At 31.8% G+C, this 23,706-nt stretch overlaps 1 protein-coding gene across 6 annotated transcripts in view; it reads right to left on the bottom strand.

Moving 5' to 3' along the window:
* The window catches only part of LOC105202540 (protein spaetzle 4), a 115,298-nt gene that overhangs the window by 29,901 nt on the left and 61,691 nt on the right, over window positions 1–23,706 (bottom strand). For all 6 annotated transcript variants that reach the window (XM_039448579.1, XM_039448581.1, XM_039448578.1 and 3 more), the window contains one exon: window positions 11,107–11,262. In XM_039448579.1, coding sequence (XP_039304513.1) covers window positions 11,107–11,262 — 156 coding nt within the window. The remainder of the gene's footprint in view (window positions 1–11,106; window positions 11,263–23,706) is intronic.

Genomic DNA, 23,706 nt, shown 5'->3' with positions numbered 1-23,706 from the left:
TACGTAGTAGGTATGATAGCAACATGATGGCAATTGTTTATCGGATTACTGTTCGTATTTAACAGCGCGTTAAAATCCTATTAATAGCAACATAATGGCAACATTTGTAAAAATATGAATGTCATGCATTTAATAAAAATATAATTTTTGAAATTTTATATTGATTTCTCAATAATTTTATCTTAATACGAGGTTTGTTAGAAAAGTATCTGATCTTATTTATTTTTGCGAAAACCTGATGGATTTGAATCAAGCGCGCTTGCACGAGCCGACCTTGAACCTTCGTGGGCATGCGTGAATTTTTTTGCACCTGTCGATAGCGTCAGTCTCTAGCAAGCAGCGTTTGAGTGAGATTATGTATAGTGCTCTCGTCGCAGCATCGGTGTTTTGGTCTTGATGCAATTGCGAAGGCTATTTGATCTCAGATATCTTTCAGGTACGACCACAGCTAAAGTACGTAAAGAAACGCGCGGTGGTACAATTGGGTGCAAACGATTCCGAAACAGCACCCGCTTGCGAATTTCGAATATCTAGAAAAATGGCAAAGTTTGCTCTTACCCCCGTTTTGAAATTGCGGTACAATCACCTCCTTAGAGGTACAAACAAAACGCGCGGTGGTACAATCGGGTACAAACAATTCCGAAACAGCACCCGCTTGTGGATTTCGAATATCTTGAAAAATGGCGAAGTTTGCTCTTACCCCTATTTTAAAAATGCGTTACAATTACCCCCTTAGGGGTACAAACAAAACGCACCGTGGTATAATCGGGTACAAACGATTCTGAAACAACCTCCGCTTGCGAATTTCAAATACCATAATGTAGGGTACTAACATTTTTTGAACTCTCTATATTTTTCAACCCCTTGAGGTACAAACGAAAAGAAAAGCGGTACAAACGGGTACAATCCAAGCTTAATTAAATGCATATTTAAAAAAATTTTTTTCTTAAAGTCGGATGCCAAGTTCACATAGGTCACCACATCGTTAGAGAAACGTTTTTCTGTAACGGTACTATAAGATGCTGGAAATATTTAATTGTCATTTTCTTGAGAATGCCTAAGTTGTGCAACGAACCGCTTTACTATAATAAAAGTGTGAATGAATACAACACACCCCTAAAATTTTATTAAAATCGGCGAGATCATTGTCGGGTCCTCCTCTTGTAAGGGCCTCTTTTATCAATCTAATCGATCGGTTAGTCCATTGGAATTGACCAATCGCATTGTTATTTCACACAATAGACAATGCGATTGGTCAATTCTAATGGACTAACCTCTAGCTCTAACCGACATTGATGAAAGAGGCTCTGAATCGGACAGAGCAAGTTGAATATATCGCGAATTTTTGACTTACACAATTAGATTCGGGTTGGTTTGAGTTAGGAATTCGTGGTGTGGGGGAGAGGCGAAGCTTTCAAGCATTTACTTTGTCAAGTCGCTACATTATGTGAATTACGCTACATTATGTGAATCGGTATGACAGATATCCTAACCTCAATAGTCGTCGATTTTAGTGTTTGATATTTCGGTTCGCGGGGCAGTCCAACACATTTTTCTGCCAGATTCGTTCGTTTCGTGCAAAAACCCGTCGAATAAGCCTAATTTATCAAAATCGGAGGTGTTTAACTTCTTGTGTCCGATTTATTCTGCGCTCAACTGGGATTCACTCAGAAACGAACGGATTGACTTTTGATTTGTGACCATGAAAAATTCTGACTTACAATTAATACCTTTAACTGATAAAAACGCTCATTTATATGCCCATTTTTTTTCAAAAAATTAACGAAAAAATGTAATGTTAATTCTTTTTTGTGGGTCAAACTGCTTTCCGACTCAATGATTTATGAAATAAAAACCTTATGTTATAGAATTATAAAAATTGAAAAATAATTTAGCTATCACTAATTTCAACTTATGATCAGCAAAACATTTCAATATGGAATTTTTCAGACAAATAAAACGTTAAAGAGCTGATAAAAACGATTTACCTGCTTATTTAAAAAAAAATTAACGAAAAAATGATATTTTAATTTTTTTATTGTGGCGCATTTTTTTTAAAAATCTGAAAAAAATTTATTTTGTAGATGTTAGGAGAACAGAGATCACATGTAATTTTTTTAAGGTGGTCAATCAACGCAATTATTTTCATTTTTTTAATATTTGAAATTCACATCAAAAACAAATGAAAACAAATATTTTTATTAATATTTAAGTGTAATTAATTTTTCAGAATTAAAAAAAAATTTTTTTTTATTTATTACTAACAAGGAAACACATGGAAGTGTCCGCCTCAGATTAAAACGAGTTTTTAATATGTTGTAGTACAGATAAAAATAAGAGACACGTATTTTTTTATACGTGCCCATACGCACTTTAAGGGGGTGAAACACCCCTTTGAAGAAAATCGGTTTTTTTCTTTCGAAGCGTATGCCGTCGAAACTATAAGAGATAGAAAAAAATGTTTTAAATAAAAGTTGAATGGCTCGAAGAGTAATTTATAACAGCGAAAAAAAAATTTTTTTTTTTAAATTCTTTTTAATACTTTCCCCCACCACTTACCTATTTTTTTTCAAAATTTTTATTTTTTTTATAAGCAAAATAAAGCTTATTTTATTACAAATTCAACGGTATATGATAAAGTTACGATACAACATTCCCATTTTCCAAAAATAATTAAAAATCTCTTTATACGCACGGTACGCGCACCCGTCCGCGCGTTCGTGCGCTACGGAAATGACTCCCTTCGATTTCGACGTGCCTTTAATATGTTGTACAGATTAAAATAAGGGACACATATTTTTTACACGTGTCCTAATACACTTTTAAGGGTAAAACACCTCTTTGAAGAAAATCGGGTTTTTTCTTTCGAAGCGTGTATCGTCGAAACTATAAGAGATAAAGAAACTATAAGAGATAAAGAAAAATGTTCTCAATGAAAGTTGAATGCATGTTTTTCTCGCATAAGGTGACAAATACATTTCGAGGACAGTCTGTGTCTAACATGAAAACGCAGACATTGAGAAAAACATTTACTACAAAATAAAACGACACTACACTAAAGAATTACGGTGTTGTAAGACATTAATTTCTTGTTTAGAAAATAATATGTAATTAATATAAGTTAAACATTTATTTACTGGTCTACATGATTCAACTAGAATATTTGTTCTCTTCAACATTTTATAAATAAGGAGACTTGGATTACAAAAAATTATTACTCACACATTCCATACCTTCACTATCTAACGCCAGCTCATCAACTAACAACAAGAGAACTAAATGTTCAACAAGAGAACAAAATTTCCTATCTTGAAATAGAATGTTTACGTCTCGGCAGTATTGACATGTATAGATTCAAGAGTTACGTATGTAAGGAAATGACCCAAAGTGCACGCGCCAGTAGCGTGGTTATGCATATTTCTACACTAATCGAATTTAATAAACACATTAATTGAATTGTATAAATGCAGTATAAAAAATGAAATTTCTAACTAATTTTTTAATTAGTTTTATGTTAGTTCTCTTGTTGTTAGTTGATGAGCTGGCGTTAGATAGTGAAGATATGGAATGTGTGAGTAATAATTTTTTGTAATCCAAGTCTCCTTATTTATAAAATGTTGAAGAGAACAAATATTCTAGTTGAATCATGTAGACCAGTAAATAAATGTTTAACTTATATTAATTACATATTATTTTCTAAACAAGAAATTAATGTTTTATAACACCGTAATTCTTTAGTGTAGTGTCGTTTTATTTTGTAGTAAATGTTTTTTTGAATGTCTGCGTTTTCATGTTAGACACAGACTGTCCTCTAAATGTTTTTGTCATCTTATGCGAAAAAAACATGCATTCAACTTTCATTGAGAACATTTTTCTTTATCTCTTATAGTTTCGACGATACACGCTTCAAAAGAAAAAACCCGATTTTCTTCAAAGGGGTGTTTCACCCTTAAAAGTGTATTAAGACACGTGTAAAAAATACGTGTCCCTTATTTTAATCTGTACAACATATTAAAGGCACGTCGAAATCGGAGGGAGTCACTTCCGTAGCGCAGAGTGCGGACGGGTGCGTGTACCGTGCGTATAGAGAGGTTTTTAATTATTTTTGGAAAATGGGAATGTTGTATCGTAACTTTATCATATACCGTTGAATTCCTAATAAAATAAGCTTTATTTTGCTTATAAAAAAAATAAAAATTAAAAGAAAAATAGGTTAATGGTGGGAGAAAGTATTAAAAAAAATTTAAAAAAAAAATTTTTTTTCCGCTGTTATAAATTACTCCTTGAGCCATTCAATTTTCATTTAAAACATTTTTTTCTATCTCTTATAGTTTCGACGGCATACGCTTCGAAAGAAAAAAATCGATTTTCTTCAAAGGGGTGTTTCACCTCCTTAAAGTGCGTATGGGCACGTATAAAAAAATACGTGTCCCTTATTTTTATTTGTACTACAACATATTAAAAACTCGTTTTAATCTGAGGCGGACACTTCCCTGTGTTTCCTTGTAAGTAAAAATTGTGAAAATCGTGAAAATGGAAAAAAATCGTTTTTTCGTTCTATCTTAGTCACGTCTCCATATAGAAATCTAAAATTGGTGTGTAAGCGTCTTTTCATATAAGTTATCTTAGAAAAAAAAGGCTAACTCGAAAAGGTGTGGGGGCACTTTATTCCGCTAGGTCCTTTAAACATTTTTTAAATAATATTTAAATATTAAATAATTAAGATTTAGAGTCAATTTTAATATTTAAAAGGGTGTAACTAACAAGTTACTAATTGTTACCACAAAACTCAAAATGTCAGACATTTTATACTTTGCACTTCGATATCCAATTGATTTTGTTTGCATATATTTACCTAAACGATTTCTGTAGCGTATTTAATCTTTCACGGTGCAGCGAGTAGCGGTGCAGCTTTGGGAGTTACACCTACCATCCAAGCTTATTTTATCAATGAATTAATTGTTTTACATATTCCTTTAGCATGTTTGGTATTGTCTTCGGTTTTAATGTTTAATTTTTTTTGTTTATACATTAAACATTAAAAATAATGAAAAAATTAAATCAATAAAAAATATTAAAAACATATGTACAAAAACCAATAAAAAATAAAAAATAATAAAAAACATCAAAACTAATAAAAAATATAAATATTAATAAAAAAAATTTTTTTTAATGAAATTGACAATGTCTTCGATTCGTGACTCTGGGATTAGTTGAGTGCAATGATGACCTTCGAAATTAGATACAAAGATCTTGTAGTCAAATACAAACCGATCTGCGTAATAATATTATAAAAAGTTAAGTATATTGTATCCGCTATATTGAATTTTGAATTTTTGACATCGACTTCGTAATCAGCGACCTCGAAAACATCTAAACAGCAAATTTCAAGCAGATCCAATTGATTTTGATAATTTTGTCACCCATATTGGATCCGCCACTTTGAATTTTGAATTTTTGATATCGAATTTGTATTTAGCGACCTCGAAAACCCCTGAATAGGAAATTTCAAGCAAATCCAGTTGATTTTGATAGCTCATATTAATTTAGTTTTCCTAAAGTCACGCGGCAGACCACTGTGCGCCCGACGAAAAGTGTTGTACTGACTTATCGCAGTTCCAGGAACAGATCTCGCCAGTTCTAGCAAAGTTCTATGCTGTGCAATTATTTTTGTAAATAGTTTTGGCTATTGCAATTTTTAAAATATTTTTTTAATAAACCAGCACGCCATTTTTTAAAATAATTTTTTAACACTTTTCGTCCAATTGTCGTGCTGGTTTGTATATTAAAAAATTATTTTAAAAAATGTAATTGCCAGAACTATTTACAAAAATGATTGCATAGTACAGAACTCTGTCAAAACTAGCAAGAACAGTCGCTGGAAATATGATAAATGGTCAACATTTGTTCAAGTGACGTGATATATTCAATATTTTATTGTAAAAAAAATGTTAATTGTGTAAATTTTTATTGAAATTGCAATCAGTGACAGAACTCTGATAGCACTAATTGGAACTTTTGTTCAAGTGTACTAATATTTAATGTTTTCTTGTATTTGAGAGGAGAAGGTATGGTGCTAGAAGCACATTTTTTTTATTTTTGTTTTTTTAGAGTAAAAAATGCAGAACTCTTCATTATTTTTATAAGAAACTCCGGAACTATGAAAACTACTGAAACTTTATATATTTTTTTATATTAACGGAATGTTGTGTAACCTTACAAATCCATCATAAAGTCTTTATTAATTGATGATGTACCTTTACTCTTCTGTTGCTAACTCAATTTCACATTAGATTCCGATGTCAGAAAATTAATAACAAGTGCACAATACACATGTAGTGCATTAATTTGTTCGAAGTGCTAAAGCTCGCTTAGTGATCCGGGAAAAAAGCAGGAAGAAGTATAATATAAAAGAGAGTACTACGCAACCACAGAGAGTGAGAGAACTTCGTACGTTCACAAAAAAATTTACCCGCCACCGTAATAATTCAATTGTAGTACCAGAATAGTTTTAACAAGTGATGCCATCTTCAAGCTGAAGCTTAAAACTTTTCAGACGATCCTCGTATAATCAGTGTACTTATTAGCTACGGTATTTCAACATTCTTTTACGGCACGGTATGGTACAGTACAATTTATATTATACAGAGAACATTGCACAATTGTCGATATCCGATTTTTCTTCGTGAAAAATCAGGCACTTGGAGCCAGTTGATCTCCCGATAACCACATTATTTTTCTGCTAGTGCACACACGAGCGGTAATGGAGAAGAGCAACCTTTTCCAAGTTTTACGCTAAGATATAGATTTGCCGGAGTAGGGGCTTATAGGTATTCGTCATAGTCATCGGATTTCTTAGAGTCCTTTCTTCTTGACGACACACCAGACAGTGATCGATACCTGAGGATCGCTCCGATTTGCCGAGTTTCTCCTTACGGAAAATAAGTATTGTGGCTCAATACTTAGTATTAAGATTCCAATACTTACAAGGAACTTTCAGAAGTGTCCGCCTCAGATTTAGACGAGCCTTTAATATGTTGTAGTACAAATCAAAATAAGGGACACGTATTTTTTTATACATACCCAATCTCACTTTTACGGGGTAAAACATCCCTTTGAACAAAAACATGATTCTGAACATGGTTTTCTCTTTTCGAAGCGATATTGTTGAAATTATAGGAGATGGAAAAAACTATTCTAATTAAAAGTTGAATAGCCTGAAGAATACTTTATAGCAGTAATAAAAAACTTTTTTTAAATTTTTTTCTTTTACTTTCCTCCATTATTTACCTTTTTTTGAAAATTTTTATTTCTTTTTATAAGCAGAAGAAAGCTTATTACGAATCAATGATGTATAATAAAATTATGTGCCGACATTCCTGTTTTCTAAAAATAATAATTAAAAACATCTATACGCATAATACGCGCAACCGTTCGTGCGTTCGATTCTTTATAATCAAACAAATTCGTCTCATATGACGTTAACTACGTGAGAAGGCATTGAAAACAAATGAGTACAGTATAATGAATGTTGAAATAAGAGTTTTATAATAATAATAATAGAAGTAATAACAAAATATTAGTGACTTTTTTAAATTGCACCTTTTATACTGCATTTATAAAATTAAAAATATGCATAACAACATTACTTGGTGCTTGGACTTTGTATTCATGAACACTTTGGATTTTTGGAATTTAATCTCACCTTTCAGCATAAATTTTAAGTAAATGTTTTCGTTATTTTCCATTACAGAAAGGTACAAATAAAACATGCTGTATGAAGAATCGAGCGCACGGACGGGTGCGCATACCATGAGTATAAAGAGGTTTTTAATTATTTTTGGAAAATGGGAATGTCGGAACATAAGTTTATCATACATCGTTAAATTTATAATAAAATAAGTTTATTTTGCTTATAAAAAAATAAAATTTTTTTTAAAATAAAGGTAAGTAGTGAGGAAAAATGTAAAAAAATATTTTAATTTTTCTTATTACTGTTATAAAGTATACTCTTCAAACCATTCAACTTTCAATTAAAACATTATTTTCTATCACCTATGGTTTTGACGTTCAAAAGAAAAAAACCGCTTTTCTTTAAAGGGGTATTTCACCCTTCAAAAGTGAGATTAGGCACGTATAAAAAAATACGTGTCCTTTATTTTGACTTTTTACAATATATTAAAAGCTCGTTTAAATCTGACGCGGACACTTCTAAAAGGTTTCTTGTTAGTATTCAAATTAAAATACTGATAAGGAGAGGCCATGAGATAGGGATTACCGATTTTAATAAAATTGTATGGATCTATAATATTCACTCACACATTTACTGTAGTAAAGCAGTTTGTTACGGATATTGAGCATTCTCGAGAAAATAATTTTTTTTAAATTAAATCTTATATTTTTAAATTGTTACATACAATTTTAGATCGTTTTTAATTATTTAATATAAAATATGTTATTAAAACAAAAAAGATCAAGGAATTTAAAAATTCTCTTTTTTATTAAATAAATTAAAATTTCCATAAACACAAAAAATATTTATATTTACAATAAAAACTTACAATCACTGTTTTATAACTTATTGTAAACTTATTTACAGTTTATATATTACATTAAATAATTAAAAACAATCTAAAAATTATATATAACAATTTAAAAATATAAGATTTAATTAAAAAAAATTATTTTCTCAAAAATGCCCAATATCCGTAACGAACTGCTTTACTACGGTAAATGTGTGAGTGAATACTACTACCCATAAAATTTTATTAAAATCGGTGACCCTCATCTCGCGGCCTCTCCTTGTGAGTATTAAAAATCTGTAATGGTGAATAATAAAGTATTGATAAAGATTAAGTAGATGAATACTGAGTATTGAATATTGACAGTTAGTATTGATGAATACTAAATTTTTGAGATTGATATTGGTCAATAGGTAAGTATTAGAGATGGATAAGTATTGATGAGTATTGAATAATTACGAATACCAGGGATGAAAAATAACGAGTTACAATAAATAACGCAGTTACTCATTACTCATTACTTTCTTATAATACTTTCTTATAATTTAGTAATAATGTTACAATTTTCCATAATAGTAATGGTAAAGCTGGGATTGAAATAAATACTTTTGAGAATCAAGTCGTTATCATTATACATTACTCATTGAAAAATACTAACTTCTAACTTTACTCGTTACGTAACGAGTTAAAGTATGCGTTACTTTTTACGTTACTTTTTCTCGTTACGTAACTAGTCAACAACGAGTTACTTTCTTCATTGAATAATGCATAATGACAACAAGTGCTTTGTTAAAAGTTATTGTTCTTCAACTCTAGCATTATCATTATCATTAAGAAAAATTGTAACGTCATTACCAAATCTTTATTATAAAAAAATAAAAATAACGATAAAGTAATGATGAAATAACGATAAAGTAATGATGAAATAACGACTTTCTATCCCTAGCAAATACTTGTAATGAGCATAATGTAGTCATCAATACTTAAGTATCAAAAAGGAGGTAGAAATAATATAACCGATTGTTTCTGAAATCAAGCAAAATTCGCGATTACGTTGAAACCTCGTCATTTTTTAAACGATCAAGTATTTTATTATAATAAATAAATGCAAAAGAAGTTTGTACTTTTCTTAAGTTGTAATATATGATGTCTCCGGTTCGATTTATTGTACAGCGACGAAAAAATCTCAATTTAGAGCTCAAAGTATACAGTTTAATAAAAAATTTTAATTTATGAAAATAATTGTTATAATTGTTATAAACAAACAAATTATTTACTGTTTTTATAACATTGAAGGCCCCTTAAAAGATTTTGGAAAAGTGATATTGTATATGAAGTTATAGATAAAACATTTTTTTTATTTAAAGTAAGCATTTTTCTATTTTATAGAGATAAAGAAAGGAGTTGTGAAATACAATTTTGTTTTTGACAATAACTAAGTAAATATTAACGCGACACAGTTCTAACCAAGGTCAGTTTATTAGCCATAGGGTTTATCAATCACCCTATAGGTAGAAATTTATCAGGTATGTAGAGCGAACGTAATTTAGAATTTACTGAAAAGAAAAAAAGGATACATTTGTGGAATAGCAGGTGAGTTGTAAAATAGTAAAGTTATAAAAGGCACTTTTATTTATAAAAAGAATATAAATTAATGATTTTTCGTAGATTTTACATATAAGTAGTGCCATAAAACAAAGTTTTACAAACGTTTCATTCCTCCGAAGGCGTTTTCTATAAGAATTGATTTTGACAACAAATTACAATTTACAACGTTTTCGATAAAATAAAAGTAGGCAGGAATTCAAACATAACGTGGTATACCTTGCCTTAGTTGCAACGGTTCTGCTGCTTCTCCAACAATATTCTTCATGTGACGACTCTTTTCTTTTACAAATGTTACGGCCACTCTCTTATTTTTAATTACGCAGTCACGTTAGCGGTAGCACTCTAGCAGAACTAAAGCTTAATGTAATATTTAATATTTGCAAGACAATAGAAAAATTGAGATAATACGAAGAAGTGGAGTATTTTTGCTCCTCCTCTTCCAGGGAAATAAGACACAGTCTAGAAGCATTCTCCGCAACCAAGCTTAACGCTTTGTATGATAACGCACAAAAAAGCATCACGTCATAGCGGAATAAACCCAATTTACATAAAATGCATAGAATAATCATAACATAAGATTGTTGGACCAATGAGAATCTTATGTAAATCAATACAGCTGACTTTATGCTGGGTGCTCATTGGTCCAGCGATCTTATGTTATGCTTATGCTCTATTATGCATTTTGTGTAGAATGTGCTTAATCCTCACGCAATTATCGAAATTACTCTAATTGCTTTTCAAACAATTATGCAATTTGCAATATGTAGTTACGTAATTTTTTTAAAAATAACTACGTTTTCTTTACACCAATTTATGTATCTTATTATTTTCTGCATCAAAGTATTAAGTTACAGTTGAGAAATGAATAATTTATAAGATGTTTTTATTCTTTATGTTAGAATATGCCAGAATAAAAAAGTTTGAAAATTAAAAGCGAATAATAAAATATCGACAGAAGAAATTGCGAGTAAGCTACCTCAAATCGTCAGCAAAATGATGATGATAGTTGTCGTACTTCAATTCGATATCGTTCTTCTCGAGTTCCGCTCGAAGAACATTGATGTAATTTTCGTCGCCGTACATGCGTCTCATTAACCCCTGATTCTCTTGTACAAATCGACGTACCGCATGCCTGCAAATGAGCAGCAAAAACTTAACTCGAATATATGCTGATGAGATGAATAAGATGTCACAAGTTTTTTTTTAAAAAAAAAGTATTCTCCTATAAAAAGTCGGATAAAAGTTTTTTTTTTAAATTTTTTCTAAAAAGACACAAAAAACCAATTAATATCAAACTTTGCATACTCTTTTACTACTATTTTAATATTTTAACATTTTTAAAATTTAAAAGTAATATTTTCTCTCATGTTATATACTGATCACTATTACTTGCAAAACAATATTCTGTAAACATTTAAATGTTTTTTAACGCCTTAAAAAATATTTCTCGTAATAAAAAAAAAATATTTTTTTTATTGGTAGAGGTAACCGCTAACTTCATTGCAGTTTTCGGAAATTATTTTTCCCTGAAGAAAAATTTTTATACATTATCATATATAATCATGTATGAAACGATCATGTATGATCATTCATTGAATTTGTCTATGTATGATCGCATCTGTTCATGCATACCCATACAGCACAGAAAATTCCAGCAACATTGCAGCAACGTTGCAATGTTGCAGATTGCAATGAAATATTACGGAGACATTGCAGAAACATAAATTAACAATATGCCTGCAACATCGCATGGCATATGCCAGTAATATTCCGGAAACATTGCAATATCATAATTTTTTAATAAAGAGCCAAAGCAGAATATTTGCGTATAATAATATATTAATTAAACTCATCCATAATTATTCATCCTTTAGTAAACTAAGATCGGGCGACGTTACTAAATTTTCTGCTGAATCTCTATATTCCCTAAGAGTACAACCGTCCATATATCGACTGTAAGTCGACTCATCCAAGTCAGACTTTCAAAGTTGACTGCAAATCCACTATACATAGACGTCTGCAGACATCCTTCAAATGTTGACTCTAAGATGTCTAGAAAAAGGCATGCGGTCCCGTGGTGTTGTGTGCATTATAGTATCATGTTAAGAAACATAAATATTTATATCAATAGACGAAATAGGTCCATATATGAAGAAACCTCGATCTACAGCTCAATGAACAAACAATATTTTTTAATTGTTTTTTTAATAAAAATTTTTTTATATTTAATTTAATTATTGTATTATATTGATATATATTTTCTAATTGCATCTTATTTAAACAAGTAACAGAAAAGTTATTCCAGATGCTATTCTGCATTTGCAAAATTAGTAAAAAAAATTATAATTTTATATTTGTTTATATAAATATTGTGCTTTAATTATACATATTTCATTTTTTCGATAACGTATATTGACTTGATCTACCAGTTATATACACATATCAGCATAAAGTGTTCACAGGTCGCCATGAGGAATCAGTTCGCAGTGATCACGGAAGTCAAGCAATGTTCACCGGAGTCGCGACTTGGATGGGTGATCGCTAGAAAATTTCCGAAAAAATATTCCCGAGATTTTTTTTTGTGAAAAATGTTTTTTAAATCGTTACACAAATATTGTTTTGTTTATTGGAATTATGTAATGTAATAATATTTATGTGAATATTTTGGAAAAATGGGATGTTTCAATGCAATATTTCAAAAAGCGGACGTCTTAATGTTGCTGCAATCTTCCAGCAATGTTGCAGTAATGTTTCGCAATCAAAATGCAATATTACAATGTTTCAATGAAATCATTCTGCAATGTTCCTGCAATCTCTCTGTGCTGTATGGGTAATTACATATGATCGTGTATTATTGTATACTCGATGAGAACAGGTACGTGGAATCCATGTTCTTTTCAAATTTTTTTTATTGGTCTAGCCTCTTTTGTCATCTGTAGTCAGTATTGCCAATTTCACAACAAAAGTTTTTTGCAAGTGGTGGAAATGCACATTCTCACCACTTGCCAAAAGCCTGATTTTTGTCATCTTGGAACTGGCATTATTGCAGTCTGCAGCGCACGTATGCTTGTAAACTTTGTCTTCTTTGTCAGTGAATATCTTTGTTTGTAAATGTTGTGATTCAATTTTGATTTTCATTACTTTATTTTCAAAACATTTCTAAAATTGCAACGGCAGCATTTATGTCCCAATAGGACAACATTTATTAAATTATGACAAAATCTTGCATAAAAATTATAATCAGCAATTATGTAGGTACATTTACAAAAATGGATGTAGAAGTATGGATTTTTTGTAAATATTGATAATTGTTTGTTCAATTAATTTTAAAATAGTATTTCGGTAAAACTTTAACGATATAGCGAATTATCTTAGTGATATATTTACAAAATTAAATTTAGAAAGAAATTATTCAATAATTCAGAAGAATATTTTTAGTTACGTTATGTGTAAAATATTTAGAAATATAATCAATCCAAATAAATGTTTACACAAATGCACAATTATTCCTAAATTATAATGTAGAAATATTACTATATGAAATACACATTTAGCATGAAAATATTTCAAGTAAAGAATCAAATAATTTTTTAAATAATTGTAAAATTTTTATATCTCAAATTTAGATTTATCTAATTTTTAACAAATATTATTTAGAGATTTTATTTTTAAAACTGCTTTGTTTTAATCCATCATTTTAGCGCAATTATTCAAAATTTTGGTTCAAAATTCGTGATGCTATTATTGTACAATATTCGCAAAATATGCCTATTAGTGTGTGGTTTAACGTTCAGTGATGAATTAACTTAATAGAACCGTATTCTGCATTTCGAATCTTATCTTATGGCTATGTACAAATCCATTAAATATTATGTCAACATCTTGTTCACAATTTGTTGGAAAATGTTGTAAGCATATCACCAACAAAATAGGTTCTCATTTAATGCAATATTGGAAATAAAAAAACATAACAGTAATTTTACAGCAACTTTGCGACAATTGTGGTAAAAAAATACGTAATAATGACAATATTTCGGCAAAATTGCAGCAACTTTGCTTAAATATTTGATTAAATATTATAAGTAGAAGTAAAAAATATTATTTCGGCAACTTGCAAGTAAAAGTTTAATTCAACAAATAATTCTGTTATTATGAAGGTAACATGACGGCAATAGTTTCTAGCAAATAAATTGTATACACTGCTTTGCTGCAGCATAAAATATTAAACGAAACAAATAAGTATATTTATGAACAGAGTATAATATAATAATGATTCGGTCATGTATTTATAAACTTCCTTTTTATTCAAAAATATCCGCTAATAAATATCGTAAGAGATTAATCTTTTGAAGGATAATGTGACGTATGTTACACATTTTTAAAAATTATTACTTATTTCTGATTTTTTTGCAATTTTATATCCTGTAGGATATTGAATTTGCTAAATTTAAATCTAAACTCAAAATTTTAAAATTATTAACATGATTCCAATGATGGAGTCATCATTGGAGTCATGTTAATAATTTTAAAGAAACTCAAAATCATAGTTTTGTGTAAAGTGTGCAAAAAAATTTAGTGTATAAAAAAATTTTCCCGAAACATGATATATTGAAGTTTGATATTTTTAGGATTTTTTAAGGTCGTTAATTTCAAATCTAAAGTTAAATTCACAAAAATTTTCGAAATACAAGGTGGCGGATTAAAAATCATAAAAAGATTGTTAAATTTATATTAAATTTGGTATTCCAAGGTTTTTTTAGGATCGTTGATTTTGAATTTCAAAGTTAAAATTAATAAAAACTTTCAAATTTAAAATAACAGACCAAAAATAATAAAACAAATTGTTAGATTTACACCAAATTTGATATCTGAGGGTTCTGGAAATTACTAATTTTGCATTCAAAATAAAAATTTACAAATCTTCAATAAAAATTGATAATTGCCAAAATAATGGCCTTTCAGAGATCATTTTAATTTTATATTGAATTTAATTTTAATCTTTGAAATGCCACAAAATTTTCAATTTTTAGTTTATAAGATTGTTTATATTAAAAAGTTTTTTGTTTTTATGCTTTATGTCAATTAATGACTTTTAATCACTTCTACAAAAAGAATTTACAATTTTTGGATCCAACAAAGTAGAATACTTTCTTAATGAGTTGATTACTGCTCTCGAATTTCAGATGTCAATGTCGTACGAGAAACTTTTGATCCATTTTGAATCACGTACTAGGACGATGACAATATCAAAACTTCTCTTACGGAAAATAAGTATTAGTAAAATATCAATACTTACCAGGAGAACCTGCCAGCAGTACATCACCGATTTTGATCAAATTTTATGTGTAATATTCACTCAAACATTTATTACAATAAGCCGTAAGTTGCGATATTTAGGTATTCTCGAGAAAATGACGATTAAATATTTCTAGCACCTATAGGACGATTACAAAAGAACGGTACTATAGGAACAGTACTATACTTTATCGTTACATAAAAATAAGTGTTTCTATAAATCATTATATTTACAATAATCTTCGAGTAAAACGTTATTGTTTTTTTCTAACTTTATTGTTAGATTGTATACACTCCTTATTTAATAGCAAAATGGATAATAAGTAACAACACAGTCTTGACACAGTTGTCTTTTAAATTAGACGTGTTCCCACCCAAGCAAAAATATTTTTTTACAATTTTTCTGCACATTTCTTCTTTGTTTGTCTTAAAATTGGGCCATTTTGGGCAGAAATTGCGCAAAAATATGTGATAAAATTGTAAAGAAAAATTAGCAGAAAAATTTCAGCGAAATTTCAACACAATTTTAGTATAAAAACAGTCATAGAAATTTAATTTTTTTATTTTGAAACTGTTATGTCTTATTTTTTTAATCTGAAGTCCAATTTTGGGGACTTGCTTTCAAAAAATACTCTTGCCAAGACAAGAGTGAAAAATCACATAATGCTATGTGTTTTTATTCTATTCTGTGACTTTATTACTTACGAGATATAAAATTCTCGTGTTCACTTAGCGACAATGCCGCGTACTATTCTAGAAAGTTCTGTTTTTTTTTTACATTTCTCTGTAAATAGGTTTTGCAGAAAAAATGGAAAAAAAAGAGTATGTTAAACATATGCCATTTTTGGCCTAGAATCGACATCTGACAAGGAAACTTTTGGAAGTGTCCGCCTCAGGGGGTCAATCGTGAAACTTTTTCGCTAAGGCGAAAACGTGAAAAGTGAAAAATTTCTCCATTAACATCAATGGTAAAGATTTTCACTTTTCACGTTTCCGCCCTAGGAAAAAAGTTTCATGATCGACCTCCAGATTTAAACGAGCTTTTAATAATGTTGTGCGCGTTCGGCCGAGCTTGAGAAGCTGGCCGAAGGAAGATCAATCGATCAGACAGAAGTAGAGTACCTCTAGTAAGAGTATGGGCATTGTTAGTTGATTTTTGATTGGTTTCTCGATTCGCCATATGTAATAGGGAAATAGAAAAGGGAAAATTGAATTCATTATTGTATATACTGATAAAAACAAAAAATATATGCATAATTTGATATACAATTTAATAAACAATGTTATATACTTGTATATAATCGATTTAAGTTGAATCCTGTTAAGGCTAATTATTATATTTTGTTATTTCTTTGAGTGATATAGTGAAGTTAGGCATTATTTAAGTATGTCATCGTGTATTTCTGTGAAGTTATTCATTTTATTCATTTTTCTTCTTTATATTCATTTATCTATAAATTATAGAAAACCCGTAGGTTTTCTATTAATAGCAGACGATGTCCATACTCTTACTAGAAGTACTCTAGACAGAAGAAGCGCGGTTTTTGTTCTGTTTCGAGACGCGGGGTTGTCAAGCAATATTTAAATAATTCCGCTACGAATTAATTGTACAAAGTCATTTGATTAAAGTCAGTGTTCCTTTTTGTTGCCGTCAGGACTAAGAGAGTACACTCTACTGTACTCTGAGAGTGCAACATAGATAGAGCAACCGAGCACACGCAGCTACACGTGTTATAGTCAAATCTCTTCCAGCTCGTGTATTATCCATTGTTCGTAATAAAGTGTATCAGTTATAGACAAAAGAGAGATATTCTATTTTCCCAAAGTAAAGAACATAACAGTGGCAACGAGGGAAAAAGTTATAGAGATAATATTCGTCACATTTCTACACATAACCTCTATTACCATGTCGGACATAAAGAAGCTCTCCTAGCCTTCATGAAACAGCAACAGGAGCAAATAAAGACACAACAAAAATTCTTTGTTCAACAACAAAATGATCTCGCGGCTTAGTTTTCTCAAGCTTTTGCATCATCAACCATAACCTCACAAAAAGAGATGAAAACAAAATCACTCGCAAGCGGTATCACGGAATTCGCCTGCGATTCCGATAATGAATTGACATTTGATCCATGGTTTGTACGCTATGAAGGATTATTCAATGTCGACATGAAAGACTTTGACGATGATGCCAAGGTAAGATTATTGTTGCGTAAATTAAACACAACATGTCACAAGCAATATGTTGACTATATCCTTCCTTGCGAGCCAAAGGATTTCACTTTAAAAGACACAGTTACAAAGCTCAAGTAAATGTTCAGGAAAAAGATCTCACTCTTTAATCAACGGTACAATTGCATGAATACCGTAAAAGCTCCTCATAAAGATTTTGTCGCTTACGCAGCTCAAATAAACAAGAAATGCGAAGAGTTTCAAATTTTTAAAATAACTGCAAATCAATTTAATTTTTGTTTGTGGATTACGCTCTTCCAGCGATGCGGACATTCGTATAAAACTTCTTAATCTTATTGATTCTAAACCAGATACTCTCTCTCTTGAGGATCTAATTGTAGAATGTCAGCGTTTCCGTAATTTAAAAGCAGATACCTCCTTGGTGCAAAATTTTAAACCACTCACTGTATCCGCAGTCCAGTCTAAACAGAGACAAATTAAAACTGCAAAATACAATAAAAATAAGAAATGACAAGGATCCACTAAGCAGGAACAGCCTCAAAATTACCTGCTACACCTTGTTAGTTCTGTGGTAAACTTCATTACTCCAAGGACTGCACATTCAAAAATCACTTATGTAAAAATTGTAACACCGTAGGTCATAAAGACGGTTATTGCAGTTCCAGCAAACAAAACGAAGAGTACAATCACCAATGATGCCACATTAGCACACACAAAAAGCATATCAGTAAATAAAATCAACGAGACAGTTTTCCGCAAATATATAAACGTTAAGATTAATTCCAAGACTGTAAAACTACAACTGGATACTGGTTCAGACATAACTATAATTTCAGAAGACACTTGGAAGTACTTAGGACAGCCTCAAGGACAACCCTCTGTATGTATTGCTAAAGACGCTTCAGGTAACTCATTACACATTTTATATGAAGTCAAGTGCATAGCTACAATCAAACGTTTTAAAGGAATTATGCTATTATGTTACTCCAAACGCCGATTTGAATCTTCTGGGATTGGATTGGTTACACGCTTTTGATTTATGGCATAACTCAATAAACAGTTTTTGCAATCATGTCACCACAGCGTCACGCCTTCATGCATTGCAACAAAAGTTTCCTAACGTTTTTAATTCTAAAATGGGATGCTGCACAAAAACTAAAGTGTCATTACGTTTAAAAACTAATGCCAGAGACCCATTTTTCGTCCAAAACGTCCACTTGCCTATTCAATTCTGCCACTAGTTGACGCAGAACTTACACGTCTTGAACAAGAAGGAATTATCTCACCGGTAAACTACTCCAATTGGGCAGCACCCATCGTTGTAGTTCGAAAAAAGAACGGTCAAATCCGTATATGTGCTGATTTTTCTACTGGATTAAACAATTCTTTAGAACCAAATCGCTATCCATTACCTCACCCAGATGAGTTAACCACCAAATTATCAAATTGCAGATACTTCAGCAAAATTGACCTCTCACCTACGTTTTTACAAATTCAGATTGACGAGGATTCAAAACATCTCTTAACAATCAACACGCATCGCGGTCTGTACGTCTACAATCGCTTACCTTTTGGCGTTACTATTGCGCCCGGCGAATTTCAAACTATTATGGATGCTATGATCGCTGGTCTTAACAATGTATTTGCTTATATAGATGATCTCGTCGTGGGAGGTGCCACAATTGAAGAACATGATCATAATCTACACGAATTACTAAATTGCATTCAAGATTATGGATTTCATGTAAACATAGAAAAATGTAAATTCTTCACAACAGAAGTCAATTACTTAGGATACATCATCGATGAAAAAGGATTATATCCAGATCCTAAAAAAATCGCAACGATTGTAAACATGCCGTTTTCTTCTGACCTTACCACATTACGTTTGTTCCTAGGTGCCTTAAATTATTATGGACGTTTCATCCCTAACATACACATTTTACGACGGCCCTTGGATCAGCTTTTAAAAAAGGATTCAATATGGAATTGGAATCAAAGTGCCAAAACTCATTTGAACGCTTCAAACAAATTCTTCAATAGAATTTGCTTCTCACTCATTACAATCCAAAGTATAAAATCATTGTAGCAGCTGATGCTTCTTAATATGGCATTGGTGGCTGTATCTTACACAGATTTCCGGACAATACTCTCAAAGCAATCTGCCATGTAGCAAGAAGTCTAACCGAAACTGAAAGAAGATCGAAAAAGAGGGTCTTGCATTAATATTTGCTGTAACAAAATTTCACAAAATAATCTTTGGACGCAAATTTATTCTCCAAACAGATCATAAGCCCCTTTTAACAATTTTTGGACATAAGAAAGGCATACCTGTTTACACTGCCAATCGACTCCAACGTTGGGCACTTCAATTACTCGCTTACGATTTTGAAATCGAGTATGTAAAAACATCAGAGTTTGGTCACGCTGATGTGCTATCTCGCCTAATCGACGAACATCACAAACCAGAAGAGGATTTCGTTATTGCCTCAATCAAAATAGAGGAAAAATTGTCAACGGTTTTACAGGACTCATTACAATTTATTCCTATAACATTTGACAAAATTAAAGCAGCCACCAAACAAGATTCAATATTACAACAAATTATTGGCTATACACTTTCAAAATGGCCTGCATCTGTATCACCACACTCAGATATCAAACCCTTCTTCAGCCGTAAAGAAGCACTCTCAATGATACAGGATTGTTTATTATTCAAGGAACGACTGGTAATTCCGAGCCAATACCGAGTGCCCATCCTTAAGCAATTACATAAGGAACATCCCGGTATTGAGCGTATGAAAACCATTGCACGCTCTTATGTATACTGGCCCGGAATAGACAATGAGATTGAACAGTTCGTCAAAACTTGTCACAATTGCGCTTCTGCTGCAAAATCTTCAATTAAAGTTCCACTTACAAGTTGGTCTACACCTACGCATCTATGGCAACGACTTCATGCAGATTATGCGGGCCCCATCAACGGGGAATACTACTCAATTGTCATTGACGCTTTTTCGAAGTGGCCGGAAATTATTCCTACACAAACCATTACGGCTCAACGCACCGTTGAGATCATGGAAGACATTTTTGCTCGTTCCGGAAACCCTAGTTGATAATGGAACTCAGTTCATTTCGAAAAAAATTCAATCATTCTGCTTTTCATACGGTATACAGCATCATCGTACACCACCCTTCAATCCTAGCTCCAACGGTCAAGCTGAAAGATTTGTGATGTGATACCTTCAAAAGAGGACTTCAAAAACTCACCAATGGGGAGAATATCCGCAAACACCTGCCTGTATTTCTTCAACAATATAGATCGACTTCTAATCCAAACGTGACGTATTAAAATACGTCAAGAAAATTAATACAATCGCAAACATGGAGCTAAACCAAAAACATTCAAAATTAATTCGAAAGTTTATGTAAAAATCTATAGCAACAACAAATGGAAATGGATTCCAGGCAAAATTATAGAACGTATTGGCCAAGTTCTATATAATGTATCAGTTGATACTAGACATCGCTTAATCAGAGCGCATGCAAACCAGTTGAGATCCCGTTTCTGTGACGAAACTGAAGAAACCCTACAAGACGACCAGATGCCACTGAAAATCTTATTGGAAATCTTCAATCTCCCAAATTTAATTCAAAAGCAAGCAGAATCAGAGATAATAAACCCAGACTCTCAGCTCACTACTTCAGACAACATATCTAACATCAATCCTGCAAGCAATCAAGACTCTGTTTTAGATGACCAGGATTCTGTTCCAGACAGACACACAATCACTCAGACGTTCTAGCCGCAAAATGTTCACCCCAACGTTTCGGCGACTATGCAGAATGCTCCAAAAACAAAAAGGGAGATGTTGCCGCCAGGACTAGAGAGTACACTCTACTGTACTCTGAGAGTGCAACATAGATAGAGCGACCGAGCACACGCAGCTACATGTGTTATAGTCAAATCTCTTCCAGCTCGTGTATTATCCATTGTTCGTAATAAAGTGTATCAGTTATAGACAAAAGAGAGATATTCTATTTTCTCGAAGTAAAGAACATAACACTTTTTATAAAAGAATGTCTAATCATTCCGTGTCGTGCATTTGTTCTTCCTTTCGCAAGTGTTTTGTGTGCTCGTCTCGTCGAGTACAACATTTTGGAGGCTCGTCCGATTTTGGACCACAAAAGATCATGGATATCTCCGAAGATTTAACGGCAGCGACTTCTGCGAGAGCGGAGGGACGTCCTCTTCGAAAGAGAATGCGTATTCATACGCCTGCTAGACCTCGACTCTCCACTAAGGCGAATTCTCTTTGGGCGGTCGCTGTAGAATTACGTCAGCCTTGTGCTGAAAGGCAAAAGCAGCGGCAACGTGACGAGGAAATGCAAGCGCTACTTCAGGAGCGTGACAAGAGACTTCAGCGTTTAGAGGAGCGGCTACAACATTTTTCAGGCCAGTCGTTACTTTTTTCTTTTTGTCCTCCTATCGCGGAGATTCCTTGGGATTCCAGAAACCCAAATGTCAATTTGAAATTGAAAGCTGATATTTTCGACGGGAGTGTTCAACTGCGCGAATATTTTACGCAATTCGATTTAATCGCGCAGGCGAATAATTGGGAAGATTCTATAAAGGCGGTCGCGTTAGCTTCGAACTTACGGGGGAAAGCGCGTTCAGTTCTAAACGGAATGATGGAATTAGAAGGTTCAAGTTTTGGAAAAATTAAATCTAAGCTCGAGTTACGTTTTGGGGAAGGTCATATGACTCAAACTTTTTACACGCAGTTTACGAATCGTAAGCAAAAATTTGAAGAAGATTTGGCTTCGTTGGGAGCCGATTTAGAACGACTTTCACGTTTAGTTTATTCCGAGTGTTCTCAGAAAATGCTTGACAAGATTGCTTGTGCTCAATTCATTCTTGCGGTCTCTAACAGATTTTTGAGACACACTCTCCAACTAAAGGGAATTTCTTCCTTGCGTTCTGCAATTGAAAGAGCAAAAATGATTAAAGCTATTTAGGAGAGTAGTTTTTTCCGCGTTTTCTCAAATAAAGATGGCGGTAGGAGAAAATTTTATCCTAGAGAGCAAATAAGAACTGGAAATAAAAAAGAAAAAAATTTTTCAGAGGATTCTGAAAAGAAAAATTTTAATAAGTGGAAAGCTAGCAAAGAATGTTGGCAGTGTAGTGCAAAGGGACATCTAAAGATTGGAATGTCCTGCGGTTTCTTCTTTAGCAAAAGAATACTAGGTTTGGTCGAGCTTAGCGGGGTCGACTCGATTAATCGAAGAAAGATTCCAACATTTTCAGAAATAAAAAATTGTAAGAAAATTAAGTTAAAAAATTACTTTTGTTATCCTGGTCTTATTGATGAATCAGATTGTATTTTTAAGATTGATACAGGTTCAGACGTCTCTATATTAAATAAAAAATTCGTAGTACCACTTGTTGAAGGTGTTAGTGTGAATTCCTTTCAATTGAGATATCCCACTGGAGAGAAAGTTCCTATAATTTTTAAAAAGAGAGTTAAGATTGTTTTAGGAGATCATAGATTAAAATTTCCACTCTTGCAGAAATTGAAGACGATTGTATTCTTGGAGTTGATTTTCTTTCTAAGTTAAATTTAAATGGAATTTTTGATTCAAATTTTTATTCTTCGAAATCTAAGGAAATATAAAGAAATTTTTGTGCCCGAATTAGTGAAGATACAGTTCCAGACTTTCTTGAGAATCTATTTCTTAGAAGTTCTGAGAATTTGGATGATTCTCAGAACAAACTTTTTACAGAATTTCTTTCAGAATTTCAGAACGTTTTCTCAGAGAAAATTGTTGCTGGAAACTGTAAAATCATTGAACATTCTATTCAAACAGAAAATTATTTTCTTGTTAAGCAAGTTTCTAGTCGATTTCCTTTACAAATGAGAAAAGAGGTGGTAAAGATCATCGAAGAAATAAGGCAACAGGGTGTTATTGAAGAATCAAATAGTCCCTAGACCTCTCCTGCAATTTTAGTTAAAAAGAAAGATGGTTCAATTAGATTTTGTGTAGATCACCGAAAGTTAAATAATGTGACTCTCAAAGTCTCCTACCC

Source organism: Solenopsis invicta, chromosome 4 (genome assembly GCF_016802725.1).
Source record: "Solenopsis invicta isolate M01_SB chromosome 4, UNIL_Sinv_3.0, whole genome shotgun sequence".
Lineage (NCBI taxonomy): Eukaryota > Metazoa > Arthropoda > Insecta > Hymenoptera > Formicidae > Solenopsis > Solenopsis invicta.
The sequence above is the reverse complement of the archived record's forward strand: the minus strand, read 5'-3'. Positions and strand labels throughout refer to the sequence as shown.